The following is a 16,440-nucleotide window of genomic DNA, read 5'->3' as shown; positions in this document are numbered from 1 at the left end:
AAATTTGTAATATGTATTTATTTTTATAAGTGATAATATATATTATAAAACATTTCCCGATTAAATACTTATTTAATATTATATTTCTAAATACAATAATTTATAGTTTATATTGAGTAATTTTATTTTGTTTTTTAAACCATCAGTTGTATCTTCCATAATTTTTAAAATATGACTCGTATATCCGCACAAATGTATTTTAATTTTTTTATGAATCAAAATTTTATGATAATGTACAATAAAATAGTTTTATATGTTATTTAAAATACATGGTTCTGTATATTTTATATTTTAAACATTTATCATACTGAACTTACATTGGGGTATTATTTATATTAAAATATATGTAGTAATATATTTATATATTGTATAAGTGATTATTTTATGTGAATTTTATTTTTTAGTTATTACTAATAAATTATAACAATATAATTTCATAAATTTAAAAACAATATTGTTCATTAAATATTTAAAGCTAGATTTATTAATTATTTTCAAACACACACATAAATAATAATATAGGAAAAACAATTAATACTATATGTTAGGTTTATTAATTATTGTTGCTATATTTCTTTAGTTAGAATTCGATTTGGAAATGCATTAATTAAACATAAAAGACAAGAAAATCCTGTAAATTTAATTAATTAATAATTTCAATGGCATTCCATTATAATTTATTGTGAAAATTAATGGGTAATTTATATTTGTACTTTCCCTTTATTAGATTGGATAATTGTTCATAGCTAATTATGAAATTATTTGAAATATTTACATAAACTTTTTGAAAATTAAGATATTGTTATAATATTTTTCAACAGATTTGTTAAAAATTATATAAATATATATATTTAAAATGAAAAATATTATGATTAATTTTATTTGTATTATTAGCTTTAATTAAATACATGTTAATGTATATACATGTATTATATAGTTTTCTAATGTTAACATGTGTTATCTACATATTATATTTTGAAAAGAAATACTTATGAAAATAAAATATATAAATTTAACAATTTAATATAATTTAATCGTATTTAGCTCAAGATAATAATTTTCTGTTAAAAGATTGATTATAATTATATAATAGATAAAAGGTTAGAATTTATATTTTTAATTTTTTAAATATATAAATTATAATAATATTTCCTAACTAATTTGAAATTAATGAAAATATTTACATATAATTTTTGAAAATTAAGATCTTGTAAAAATATTTTAAACAGATTTTTAAAAAAATTAAAAATATATATTTATATTTAAAATGAAAAGATATCAAACAATATTGTGATTAATGTAGTTCAAATATCATTTAATAAAAAATTAAAGGGTGGTTTAAATTATTAATCATAATTTTCGAATTCGAATTAAACAATTTCTAGTGATAAATATCGATTGTTTAAGATATATTTTGTTTTGAATTACATAAACTATAATCTGGTTTTGATTCAGCACACGAAAATTAAACCGATGGAATTCTATGGTTAAGCAAAGATATTAATAGGTATATAGGAATGTATCTATTGACTCATTTAATTCATTAGACAATTGATTCATTAGACAAATATGAACAAATCGATAGTAGACAATACAATTTCATTTTGTTTAGTAATATTATAAAACGAAATGAAGGAAACTACATCTTGTATTTTGATGGTTTACAAATGTTCTGGTTTAGTAATGGTTTAGTAATGGTAATGTAATTTAAGGGTTTATTAAATAAAACAAACGATTAAGGGTTTAGTTACTGGACTAAACATCTGTGTTTTAATAATGGTATTACAGCGATATTTACTTGAGTAGCAATTGTATGGGTTTGTTATGTTTTGGTTTTTTTTTGTCATCTGATAGATTAATATTGATTTTCAATACCAAATTACACACAAAACCGGCTGGGAATACATTCTCACTGGAACCAAGAGCTGCCAAAAAAACCTAGATCCCTCCAGAATTAAGTTCAAACACAGCAACAAACGCCTAACTAGAAACAACAGAAGACCAGCTTTAGTACAGGTAAAGCCAAAAAAAACCAGAGCTCGGGTGAAACACAATCAAACTCGACCTCAACAACACGCAAAGCCTACAAGGCGAGAGCTCAATACCAATGAAAACCAGCTTGAAAGGAGGCCAAATAACGCACACATTGAGAACATCACCAAAGCATATAATGAATCCAGAGAAGTTAAACTCCTTAACCGTTTATGTAACACCCTTCAATTCCAACTAAGACTTGCCATTGGACCTTGATCGGGCTCTCCACACGCTCATTTGTAGCGTCACATACTCACCACCATACTACGGCCAAGCCTAGAAAGGCTTCCCGAAATCTCTTTATTAAGACAGCCGGTAGCCGAAGATTAACTACTCCAAATCCACAAAACAATTAACAAGAAGGTGGAAATTTACAGACCAAGAGAGCATAAACTCCCAAGACCCAATCCTAAACATCGCCAATAATCCTTTCAAAACACAAGATGAGCTCACCGTAGGTCAAAGCTCTGGCCATCAAGATTCACCCGCACAAACAAAGAAAACTGAGAGACTATTTGAAAGGGGAAAGTCAAATCGACTCATGAAAACCTTAAGAACCGACCACCACCACAAGAAACCCCTCCTACCACCTCGCCGTGGAGCCAGAGACAGCAGAAACACCACCGGAAACGAAACCCCTAGCGAACGGAGCTGTCACCGGAGCTATCCCCAAAACCAGAACCACAAGCATGTTAGAGGAGGAGAGGAGACAGAGCGGGAGCAAAGGAGAAGACAAGGAGAGAAGGAGTGCCTCCGACACCGTCACTCGCGCTCACGCGCTCGCCGGACGTCAGAACGGACGCGAATCTCAGATTAAAGCAAAGAGAGAGGAGAAAGCGTTTTATGTCGGCGTGGTGTTCTCTTATCTTTCTGTTATGTTTTGGTTTAGTAATGGTTTTTTTGATATCAGGGATTAGTATTAGCAATAAGAAAAACTACTGTGTTTTAAAAATAGTGGTATAATGATGTATTTTTTGTGGAAAATCAGGATTAAGTACAAAACTTTTAATAGATTAGATGAAATACGTTGATCAAGATAGTTCAACTAAAAATAAATTCAAAATAATATATAATATTTAGACAGAAATTACAATACAATAAACGTGACTGATAAATCTTATTATATATAAATATATATATTTATGTTAAAGTAATTCAATGATTTTGTGTAAATTCAATGAAATATACTTTTTGGGGGTTTATGGCTCACAAAAATGTAATTTACATATATACTTTTTTTTTTTGTTTTCTGACCGTTAAGCTACTGATATTATTCGAACCCATGAAATATTTACGTAGTCTAAGAGTATGCAGTATTTTCAAAAACAGAAAAAAAGCGTATGATGCGTTCTTCAAATTTACACTTTTTCTTATAGTTTGAAGTTTTTTCCGATACTTTTCTCCTTTATGTAAAATAGAATGTGTTATACTGATTCAATTTTTTTTTTGCTAAATTATACTGATTCATCTTTAGAGCATCTCCAATCCTATGCTATATTTGCCTTTATACTCTATAATAGAGTAAAATCTACTCCAATCCATCTCTATTTATTCCTCTATAATAGAGATTTGCTATTTTCACCTCTATATTTAGGAGGGGGGGGGGGGAATACATCTCTATTATAGAGTTCCTCTATTATAGAGGAAAAATTAAGGAAATACATTGGAGATGGTCTTAACCGGCTTTTTCCTACTACGTAACCTCATTTATAGAGAGCCTAAATTAGAATGAAGGCCCTGTCTAGTTTTACGACCAAACGTTAGAAACAAAAAAACAAGTAATTTTACGTCTGAAGGCCCTGTCTATAAGGAATAGGGTGTTGTTTTGGGTCTCTATTCTCTATACCATCTTTACGAACAAAAACATTGTTTTCAAAGCATTTCTCCATCATGATTTGATTATTATATACAGGTAATTGACGTGTCTTTCATCGATGGTTTACCAACGAAACAATGTAATGGTCCATGGAAATAGAGAAAGTGGGTGGGATTATTAATAAACGTAACATCAAAATGTATGAGGAGATGATAATAACTTTTGTTTTTAACGAATTACAAAAGAAGTTCAAAAGAGTCCCACATAGAACCAACTAGGCCACAAACACGAAGACGCAACCATAATGTGGAATTCCGAGTCATTGCTTTCAAATCTAATCCTTCATCAAAACCAAATTTCTGTATCAGAAAAAAGGATTTCGACTTTATGTTATTTGTCTTATGAAATTTAATTTGACAATTCAGCTTTAGACATGTTGGGTCCTGTCTCCAAATAGTGGTGTCTCCACTTTGTCTTTTTCTTTATCCTTCGATTGATACAAGTGTATGATATCAACTTGAGATTTTAATTCATCTTATTCTACAAAAATTTTCATGGCTGTCTAACAAGAATAAAAAATTAATAATTATTATTTCATATATGTACGTTTCCAGTATCGGATCTATGAAAACTTTAAACTGAATGTATTATCATAATTGATGGGTTTTGAGTTTAACTTATTTTCTATAATAATAAGTTTTGAGCTAATCACTTAAAGAAAAACGAAATTTAGTCGGTGAGATGTGATCCTGATGGTCCTAATGTACACATTCGCTAATGTATGTTTTGGATATATCAGTTTTGGATGTATTGTGGAGAAAATAAATCAATCATTCTTTGTTCAATATGTATGATCTATCGAAGTAAATTATTATTTTGAACACTTCTATAGGTTTAATCATAGCAATTGATTGTGGCATGCAAAAATAGACTAAAAAATGGGTCCACACTTAAAGATGGAGGAAGTAGATGATTCCTTCTTGCTACACCATCATGTAACCAACTACAGCATCACACATGCTTTGCCACCTCACCCCACCTATACTCGTACTCCATTGTTCTTAAACCCGTGTTTCATTTAACCCATCCGATTGGTTGGACCTAACATTAAAACAATTTTTTTTTGAGATGCTTTACTGTGATCACGCATGTTAAAAAAACTATCATACTCATTTATAATTGAAAATTTTAGTTATATTTTAGCTATACTCATTTAGTTATATTATAATCAAAATATCGCAATCATTATATACTATAACTAGGTTTTTTATCCGCACTTACGGACTTAATAGTTTAAAAATTATAAACAGATATACTATAAATTTAAAAACCTTAAAATAAAATTATTCTCATGTTTTTGAAATATTTAATAATTGACTAAATATTAATTTTTATACTCAATATTTTTTATTTTAATAAAATATCTTTTGTTACCTAAGTAAACTTAAATTATTCATATATACATATATTGTATTTATTTTTAAAATATATGTTGTAAAATATTTTTAGATAATATAATATAAAATCTTTTAGATAATGATGAATACCAAACTAATGAAATTTGTTTTTAATTTATGAGTAATTATATATTAACAAATATAAACTAATTATTTATTAAATAATAATGATTTTCAACCCTCTAAATTTAAATGTGAGAACGAACAAATTATTTTGAAAATAATAATATCAATAATTTTGAATATTCTACCAAATTTTCTAAATTATCACAATAAATGATTTTTATTGTTTTAAAAAAATTATCGTAAAATATAAGTTATATATATATATTAAAATAGAGTCGATTTAATATTACCAAACCAAAATATAATATAAACATATATGTAATACTTTAATATTACTAAATTATAGTGTATTAGTTTGGCTATGATACTGTCATAAGCATATTTTAATTATTTTCAAGATAATGATAAATTATCAGTTAAATCATTAAAATTATTTATTAATTAATATTAATCATTAAGCATAAATTATGATTAAACCTATAATTATGGAAAGCATGACAAAAGCAAATTCACTTCTCAAATAATAGTATAGATTGGTTTTGTACTATAACCAAAGGATTCAGTTAGCTTTCCATTTTAATTTAAACCTAAACCATGATACCCCCACCACCTTATAAACAACCACATTTGAGAAGTGTAGTAATAAGCTCCTTCACTCACATAAGCTAGAGAGAGAGAGAGAGGAGAGAGAGAGAGAGAGAGAGAGAGAGAGAGAGAGAGAGAGAGAGAGAGAGAGAGAGAGAGAGAGAGAGAGAGAGAGAGAGAGAGAGAGAGAGAGAGAGAGAGAGAGAGAGAGCCTAAAGATGATGAAGGGGAGCAAGTCTTACACGGAGTATTCGTCCTCTTTCTCAACTGATGAGTTCAGTTACGGTCAGAATCCCTCAAACTCCTATAGCTTCAATGGTCCTTGCATCAACACAGATCCTGAGATAAAGAGAAAGAAGAGAGTCGCTTCTTATAACCTCTTTGCCACGGAGGAGAAGCTCAAAAGCACTCTTAAGAACAGTTTTAAGTGGATCAAGAACAAATTTTCTGGCGATGATAATAGTATCCGGTACAACGTCTAAGACTACTCCACTTATCTTCTGATATTTCTTCTCTTTCTTCACTTTTAATTATAATATAAGCATAGGTAAATTAATATGTAAATTGTGTGCGCTAGATTATGTATGTATGTGTGAGAGTGTATTTCAAAGTTTGTATCAGGTTGTGTTACTCACATGGAAATGCAGATGTTATGTTCTTGATTTGCCGGTTTGGGAACCAGAATTATGCAAGCAGAAGTTTGAACTTATTTAAAAAAAGTTTCTTCATTGCAAAAATATTTTAGTCGAATCAAAAATTTTAATTTATTTTTTATATGGTCTTATTTGCTAAAACAAAAGAAAATCATCTAATTGCTGATCTTAAGAACTATCTCAAGTCTCAACAACCTTTTCACAAAGCTTTTATGTTTCTTTTGAACTGATATATGATATATCTTTAACTTTAGAGAAAGGTTTAGTTGTATGTTACCTTATACTAAACTGTGTCTACATCATATCTTTGAAGTGCCAAAGTCATTGTAGAACCATCTTTGATCTTTTTTCTCTCGACATTTATTAAATTATCTTTTCTTTAAGTTGCTTGGCAATAATATAAGGATTTCCATCCAAGATTTATTTATCATGACTCTTATCACTATATCCTTTCTTAGAATCTACTACTAACTTTTTGTATTGAGTACTCCGATGCAATATATTTGTTTGACGGCTTTTCTACTGAGGATATTTTTGTAGAACACAATTTTGTTGATGTTGGAAAATGAAATTTTCTTATTTAATAAGATGAACTAGATTTTAACATGCACATTCGTGCGAATATTTTTCCATTGTATAAATGTATTTGATATTTTTACAAATGTTTTAAATATTTTTTTATGTTAGTGTTATATATTGTGTAACTGTATAATATTATTGTTTATATTTCTTATTCGGCATTATTAATATATAATGATTTTTTTAAAACATTTTACTTTGTTATTATTTTTTATTACTTACTAATATATTTTCGTGATAGGTACAATAAAATTAAAATATGAAATAATCAAATAAAACCTCCTTCACAATATGTTTTAATATATTGTGTAACTGCATAATATTAGTGTTTATATTTCTTATTCGACATTATTAATATATAGTATTTGTTTAAAACATTTTACTTTGTTAGTATTTTCTATTACTTACTTATATATTTTAATGTTAGGCACAATAAAATAACAATATGAAATAATCAAATATAGAACCTCTTTCAAAATATATTTTTTAATTTATACATTTTGCATATAATAAATTTTAAATCTTATTTATTTATATTATAGAAAATAAAGATGTTTAAGATAATTTATATTTACATGCGTTAAAGAAAATATACTTTAACATATATAATTTTAGTATTTTACGGGATTTATAAGTAAAAACAGTGTTTTGTTTAGATAATATATAGCCCTATTGTTTTAGTAAATTTTATATATAGTAGTATCTATCATATTATTTTAGTAAATTTTATTGATATGAGATATTTTTGAATGTTATTATATTAAATTTTATTTTATTAAGCTAAGACTTCAAAATATTAGATTACTTTAATTTTTACAACATATATAGTTATTTTTAGGTGCATTTCCAAAAATTATTCTTTATTATCTATTATTTTGTCTTCTGTAGAATTTGAAATCTTATCGTTTGAGTTTGAATATTTATTTCAAATTTTATATTTGTCAAGAAGACTTGGAAAATTACATAATTATTTTTGAATTTGGAACATTACATTAATTTTTAATTTTGTTTGTTTCTACATTAATATATTATTTTATAAAAAATATTTGAAATTTTGGTACTATTTTAAAAAAAATTCTCAACTGATTTTGTTATAATTAAAGTAAAATTAAATTTATAGTTAAAATTTGATTTTTCATTAATATTTTAAATGAATTATTAAAATTTCATAGTTTCCTAATAACATATTTTAATAGTATATGAACTAAAGGTTATTATATACTATTATGGTTTTGTATATAAAAATTTTAAACAATATAATTTTGAGAGTTTCAAAATAAATAAAAAGATAATACATAGTTGTAGATATAAGAATTTAACCTATGTTAATAAATTTATTTTTGTATAAAACTATTATATAGTTTACGAATTATAATCCACTTTAGTTATGAGTGATAATTTATTTTAAATGAAAAATAAAAAATGGTTAATTTACCTATTTAATATAATGTTGTCATATTTAATTCATATAGTAGTGCTATTTTTATATAATACAGAATATAATTATAGAATTTATAAAAAATAGTATAGAATTTTTTTTCTGGTTTTATAATAAAATTTATTTAACACCGATATACAATGCTAATTACGAAATTTACTAATGTGTTATTTTATAAAAAAGTTTTAAATTTTAAGTAAGATTTTGTTAGATTCTTTCTCACTAGATTTTGTTATAATTTTAAAAATAAAATTAAGATTTATAGTTGGCTTATTATTAATGTAAATAATCATATATGTCATATTAACTAATTCTTTAAGTGGTCATAATATGACTTGTTAATAGTAAATAAACATAGAACCCTAAATTAATAGATTAGATAATTGCATTCACTGTAGCCATATATAGTCTTCTAAATATCATATGCATATCAGAATCTTACTCATCTCCGCAACCTGAAATCCAAAGAAATTTAGATAATCTTAGTTTATTTGTTGCCATATATAGTCTTTTTTAGTTTATCTCTAATTCTCAAAGAAATTATACTATGGGACCTTCCAAGAAATTTTCAAATGCAACTATATGAGGAATCTTTCTAACAACCTTCTCAAAATCAAGAAGTTCTTTACACTAATGAGATTTATCATATACCTGGACGGAATTGGATATGTAACCTTAAGAGTATATGGAGTTAACTCCATATAGCTTGATTCTTCATTCATATAATACTCATAAGATGAAATATAATATCACTATCAGCTCCTATACATATTTTCTCAGTCTCCACAACATCCAGGACTTATGTAATATCGAATTATGATCACCTTCTAGTGCTATTTGGAGTTCCTCTCAATTTTTCCAGAAGATTCTCTTGTTGTCATATTAGCTTATGTAGTATGAGCCTGCCATCTGAGTATCCAACTCTTTCACACGAGGGTCACCTTATTAGCCTCAACCGTTCCATCATATCAGTCATCATCTACATCATGACAGTAGTCTCTGTTATCCTTTTGAGAACTTTCTCTTGCTCTGTTTTGTTCACTCATCTCTCTGTTATTGTTTCAATCTCACGATTTGAAGTGTTTGTTTTAGAGCATATCAGAAACATATTCTTCTTGATTCATTGCATAAAAGTTTTGTTTCTCAGACTTACATACCTTATATCAAAAACTAGCCTTCTATGGCTAACAACTCTATACCAACTCCCACTAACCCATAACTCTATTTCTGACTTAACTTATTTCACACATACCACTACAACACTATTTCAGACACTTGACAACTTGTCTAAAACCAAACTACACAGCACTTTAGTTACCTTTCTTCTTCTGATTTGGTTTGATTACAAATTGACATTACTCAACACTCCCACTTTTTATTTTGTTAATCAAACCAAGTTGATCACGAAACTTCTCGAACAGCTTTCCGACTAGAGCTTTAGTGAAGATGTCTGCCAACTGTTCCTCGCCTTTGCAATATTGCAGCTGAATATCTTTGTTCTTCTCATACTCTCTCACCTTGTGATATTTGATCTGCATATGCTTGGTTCTTTTGTGTTGAACTGGATTCTTTCCAATGGCTATTGCCGACTGACTATCACAGTAGATGGGCACTCCCACTTGAGTGCACAGCCCTAAGTCTTCACCCAGTCTCTTCAACCATATCGCTTGATTTGCTGTAGCACACAGTGCCATATACTCAGCCTCAGCAGTGGATTGTGCTATGGTGTCTTGTTTACTGGTTGTCCATGCGAAGATGGCTGATCCAATACTAAAGCAGTATCCTGTGGTGGATTTCATGTTTTCTGGACATCCACCCCAATCACTATCAGAATATCCAATGAGTATTGGTTCCTTGACTTGAGTGAATCTCAATCCAATCTCCAATGTCCCTTGAATGTATCTTAGCACACGTTTAGCCTCCTTGAGATGCTTCATTTTTGGCTCTTTAAGATACCTGGATAAATAAGAAGCAGAGAACATTAGATCAGGCCTTGTGGCTGTTAGATACAACAGGCCTCCCACTAGGCTTCTATAAACTTTGGTGTCAGCGAGTTCTTCTTCTCCATCTTGCGGTTTTCCTTGTGGAATCAGTGGTGTTGTTGTGGTTGTACAATGGCTCATGTTGAACTTCTCCAGTAATCTCTTAGCATATAACTCCTGTGACAAAATAGTTCCATCTTGTCTCTGAATAATTTCCATTCCTAGGAAGTAGTTTAGCAATCCCAGGTCAGACATCTCAAATTCCTCTTTCATTGCTTTCTTGAATTCTTCCACCATGTGTTCATCATCTCCAGTAACAATGAGATCGTCTACATATATGCATACCACAAGGAGCTTCCCGTTCTCTTCTTTTGTATAGAGAGCATGATCATTATCACTTCGTTTGAAGTGTTCTCGTTGAAAGAAATCATCGATTCTGCTGTACCATGCTCGGGGAGCTTGCTTTAACCCATATAATGCTTTGTAGAGTCTGAATACATGATCCTCCTTTCCTTCCTCTTCAAAGCCCAATGGTTGCTCTACATATATTTCTTCTGTCAGCTGACCATTTAAGAAAGCTGATTTTACATCAAGTTGATAGAGTTTCCACTTCTTTTGAGCAGCGACTGCAAGTATAAGTCTGATGGTCTCATGTCTTGAGACAGGTGCAAAAGTCTCTAGATAGTCGACTCCATGTTGCTGAGTGAAGCCTCTGGCTACTAGTCTGGCTTTGTACCTCACTGTTCCTCCAGTAGCATCAGTCTTTATACGATACAGCCACTTAACTCCAACTACATTCTTGTCACATGGTCTTTTGACTAGCTCCCATGTGTTGTTTTTCTCTATCATGTATATTTCTTCTTCCATAGCCTCTTTCCACTCTTTATGTTGAGCTGCTTCTTCAAATATTGTAGGCTCTTCACCACTACTGAAACAACCTTCAATCATGTCACAATACTCTACATCTGCATAAGGGGCAGTGAGTAGAATATCATCTAAAGCACGAGTTTTTCGGTTTGGAGGACTCGAACTACCTCCTGGACTTTCAGTACTGGCGTTATTGTTGATAGGTGACTCATGTCTGCGTTCACCATCACTTGATTCAGCATCTGTATTGCAAGAATCTCCTTCTCTGACTTCACCATTAATTAGTGGAGTGATTCGCTTGACTACCTCCTTCTTTTCCCAATCCCATTCACTGTTTTCTTCAAATATAACATCTCTAGAGATATTAATCTTGTTTTCTTCAAGAAGAAATACTCTGTATCCTTTTGTCTGAGAACTGTATCCAACAAATATCCCCTTCTTTGACTTATCATCCCATTTCTTCCTCAGTTTATCTGGAACATGTACATAGCAAATACAACCAAACACTCTCATATGACTTACAGAGGGTTTTGTTCCATTCCATGCTTCAAGTGGGGTTTTGTGCTTGAGAGCTCTTGATGGTGTCCTGTTTTGAACATAAGCTGCATTGTATACAGCTTCTGCCCAAAATTCCAGAGGTAAGTTCTTCGCTTTTATCATTGCTCTTCCCATCTCTATCAGACTTCTGTTGCGCCTTTCGGAGACTCCATTTTGTTGTGGTGAGTGTGCAGCTGTGAGCTGTCTTTCTATTCCAGCTTCTTCTAGAAATCTTGTAAACTCTTTTGACAAGTACTCTGGTCCTCGATCTGTCCTTAGTTTCTTGATCTTGTTGTTTGATTGATTCTCAACAAGGTTCTTGAATCTCTTGAATGTTTGAAGCACTTCTGACTTTGACTTTAGAAAGTATACCCAGACCATTCTTGTGGCATCATCAATGAATGTAAGCAGATACTTGCTTCCACTGAACGATGTATGTTGCATTGGTCCACAGAGATCAATGTGGATTAGCATCAGCTTATCTCTTGCTCTTGTTTCTGATTCCTTTGGGAATGAATCTCGACTGTGTTTGCCAATGATGCAGCTCTCACACCGTTCATGATTTACCTTGAATTTAGGCAGACCATGTACCATTCTTTGAGCTTGCATAGTCTTCAGATCAGAGTAACCAGTGTGTCCAAGGCGCTTGTGCCATAGGTCTGCTTCATTGTTGTTGACCACCATGGCTGTTTCTTCTTGAGTAATCCACTTTATGTGAAAACTCTTGTTCACCATTTGAACTTTCCCAATATTTCTTCCTTTTTTATCATAGATTATGCAGTGGTTCTCTTTGAATAATACCTGATACCCGTTGGTGATCATTTGAGGCACACTTAAGAGATTCTTCCCAAGTTTAGGTACAAGAAGAACATCTTTAATGATTCTCTTTCCTTTCAGCGTCATTACAGCAATGTCTCCTTTCCCTTTGGATAGAAGCACAGCACCATTTCCCACACGTATTGGTACGTTGATGTTTGTGTTGAGATTTACAAACATTCCTTCATTTGGAGTCATGTGATTTGTACACCCACTATCAATCAACCAACTGTTGTTTTCTCTTGACCCTTGATTTTCTTGACTTGCCGTGAAAGCATAATTAACTTTTCCTTCTTCTTCCTCTTCCTTTTCTTCTTCTCTGTTTTTCTGTTTGATGTTTTCTTCTAACATCTTCTTGTTCTGTTTGGTTCCTAGAACCAGTGCCTTGGTGTCTCTGACCTTGGCCTCCTTCATTGTGCAGTCTCTTTGTTCGGTGATCTTGTTCAACGAGCCTCCTAGAATCAACTGGAGCTCTGATACCATGTTATCCTTTTGAGAACTTTCTCTTGCTCTGTTTTGTTCACTCATCTCTCTGTTATTGTTTCAATCTCACGATTTGAAGTGTTTGTTTTAGAGCATATCAGAAACATATTCTTCTTGATTCATTGCATAAAAGTTTTGTTTCTCAGACTTACATACCTTATATCAAAAACTAGCCTTCTATGGCTAACAACTCTATACCAACTCCCACTAACCCATAACTCTATTTCTGACTTAACTTATTTCACACATACCACTACAACACTATTTCAGACACTTGACAACTTGTCTAAAACCAAACTACACAGCACTTTAGTTACCTTTCTTCTTCTGATTTGGTTTGATTACAAATTGACATTACTCAACAGTCTCTGTCCCCGACAGGTTTGTTACGGTGCTAATTATTTAATCTGAATATGGTATAGCACTGAAAGTAAACTTGATTTTGATATGGATTGATAGAAAAACATTTATTGAATTCTTCGAGTCATTACAAAGAGATTTAGATGAGTTTTCGGTATACAGAGTAACTCAGCAAGAACAATGAGATTAACGTAAATCCTGCCTACTGTGCCGTGTCTATCTCGAGCACTTGTGTATCTTGTCGTTTATCCCCAACAACTTTTCACCAGAACACAAACCCGAAGTTTTGATACTCATTTTCTTGTTACAGAAGTCAGTAGGAACATTTGCAGGAACAAATGGATAAAGCGATATAACGACACATAAATTTAACGTGGTTTACTAAGTTGGTGTTATAAACTAAAGAGAATGTGGAGAGTGATTTGTGAGAAAGTTGTGTGTATTTCTCATTAGCCAACACCACATTATATAGTGGTTTGTACAAGGGTTTACAAATGCTTTACAAGGAACTAAATCTACACATTAATACTCTTGACTACATTGATGTCATACATGAAGACTTGGTCAAGGTGATGATAACGAGGTTGACTGAGTCTTCTAATCTCGGACCGGTTTGTAGATGAACCGATGTAGACCGGATGTAAACCTCCTTGCACTTCCTCTTGTACTTGTTGGACTTGTCTAGTACTTGGTTAAGTACTTGGTTATGGTCCATCCACACAATGGTTTATAACACTCCCCCTTGGATGCCATAACCATATGAGTTCATAATATGCTTAATGTTGCCTAATTAAAACCTTACTAGGAAAACCCATTGGGATAAAACCATAGTTAAGGAAAAAGAGTACAACACATATTACTCCCCCTGATTTGAACATCACTTGTTGAATAGATGTTCATGGATTCTTACTTGAACAATCTTGTATTGTTCGGACATATCATGTCTCTTAGAATCCTGATGGTACTTTAGAAAATGTACCACTTTGATATCGACCACTTTAGTACTTTAGATAAAATGTACTATTTTATACTCTGGTCGTTTGATTATGGTCCTTGACCAAATCACTCTTATATGCCTATCCATAATATTGGTCGGCTAGTACTTTAGATCCTTTATATAATATGGATCATCATTATATCAAGTATGAGCTACTTAGCTCTTTAGGACTTATGGACATGCCTTAGCTTTATGAGTATAATATTATTTGCCATAGGCAACTTTATACATAGGTCATGTCTGTTAGATCAATGATCCTTATATCCATAGTTTATCTATGATCGATCTAAGACATTTTGCAGTCTTAGTGTGCCGGCAATTCGTACACACATATATATATATATGGACGAATGGACTGATCTAGACCGGACACGGTCATGACATAGAATTGATCTAATTGATCCTCAAATTTATGTCTAATGACATCCATGATCTACAGCTTTATCATGGACCAAATCTTATAATATGGTCGGACCCGTTTGGTCGCATATGGACACATAATGCGGTCCTACACCTTTTGTTCAAAGATGAACTTTAATCTTATAGCTTATCTTTATGATAGCTTATTCATTCATACCACAGCTTGGTTGGTTCATGCTGAGAATTTTGACCAACCATAAGTATTACCAAAATTTGGCTAATTTGTGGTGATGGTCTATAACCTTTCCAAGGTTTGATGAATAACCATTTAACCTTATCTTAGGCTGGTTAGTATAACACAAGGAATTTAAAATTCCTCTATGGACTGATTTGAATTGTTCTTATAGAACCTTTTTCATTTGCTTACATATAGCAATTTAATTCAGTCCATGGACAGCTTTAGGAAAATGCTGTTCATGAGAACTTCTTTTCTCATCTTATGATTCTGAGCTCAGTATATTTTGGTAAACCCTTTTAGGTACCAATAATATTATTATCATCCAGTGAGTCATATATAACATACTACATCTTTTGAATTTCTTCCAGACATTATATGTAGTGACATATGTAGTATTATCCACCACTTTGGATTATATAGACCTTCTTTGGTCTGTCTCACGATTTTATCCTTCTTTCAGGATTTATCTATTCACTGGGCATCATATGGCGTTTACATATTCATGGCCAATTCAATACGCCTTTAATTTGTCACTTTAGAAACCCCACGTTTCTTTCTTTATTCATTATTATGAGTACTCTTGCGTGGGTTCATGATCCTCGATTCATTATTCATGTGCTACATATTCGCGCTTTTTCTTATGAATGTATTGTGTCGACACATTTATATATATATGGTTTCCTTCCAGACATTAAATAATTCATTGAGATCTCATCATTATCAATGCCTTCAGTACCATGAGGCCCGGCGTCCCGAACCCCAAGTGTTGATACTGACGGCATAGCCATTTCGGCCTTGTCTGGAAAGTCTATGACCTCGGTTTCTTTTTGCACCTTTCTTTAATTTCCGAGGTTCCTTTTAGAACATATATTCGGTCTTATATTAGACTCTGTAGCAACTTGGTTGTGTCTTTAAGACATCAAAACCGTGTGGTGCTAAGCTGGGATGACATAGTCATTCTTTCTCGGGTCAATGTGTCTGGCATTTTATTTTGCTATCATTGTAGCATATGGACGTCTATAAATCTTTTCTAGTCCGAGGATCTTTGCCAAGACAATGATGGTTGATACCATTCTTTACCAGCTTACTACTTCTCCTTTCAAATGTTGGATATTGGGATTCATAAACCCTATGTAATCCTTGTTCCTTGGCCTATGATTAAATCACCCATT

At 31.2% G+C, this 16,440-nt stretch overlaps 1 protein-coding gene across 1 annotated transcript; it reads left to right on the top strand.

Moving 5' to 3' along the window:
- Positions 1-6,099: 6,099 nt before the first annotated feature.
- LOC108829779 (uncharacterized) lies at positions 6,100-6,620 on the top strand. The gene has a single exon (XM_056995272.1). The coding sequence runs from the start codon at positions 6,177-6,179 to the stop codon at positions 6,438-6,440; it is 264 nt and encodes an 87-aa protein (XP_056851252.1). The 5' UTR covers positions 6,100-6,176; the 3' UTR covers positions 6,441-6,620.
- Positions 6,621-16,440: the final 9,820 nt, after the last annotated feature.

The sequence above is a fragment of the Raphanus sativus genome, chromosome 9 (genome assembly GCF_000801105.2).
Source record: "Raphanus sativus cultivar WK10039 chromosome 9, ASM80110v3, whole genome shotgun sequence".
In the NCBI taxonomy this organism is placed as follows: Eukaryota; Viridiplantae; Streptophyta; class Magnoliopsida; order Brassicales; family Brassicaceae; genus Raphanus; species Raphanus sativus.
Note: the sequence above shows the minus strand (reverse complement) of the source record. Positions and strands in the feature narration are given on the sequence as shown.

Coding starts and splice junctions, on each gene's coding strand:
- LOC108829779 (XM_056995272.1), top strand. CDS start 6,177: ATGATGAAGGGGAGCAAGTCTTACACGGAGTATTCGTCCTCTTTCTCA.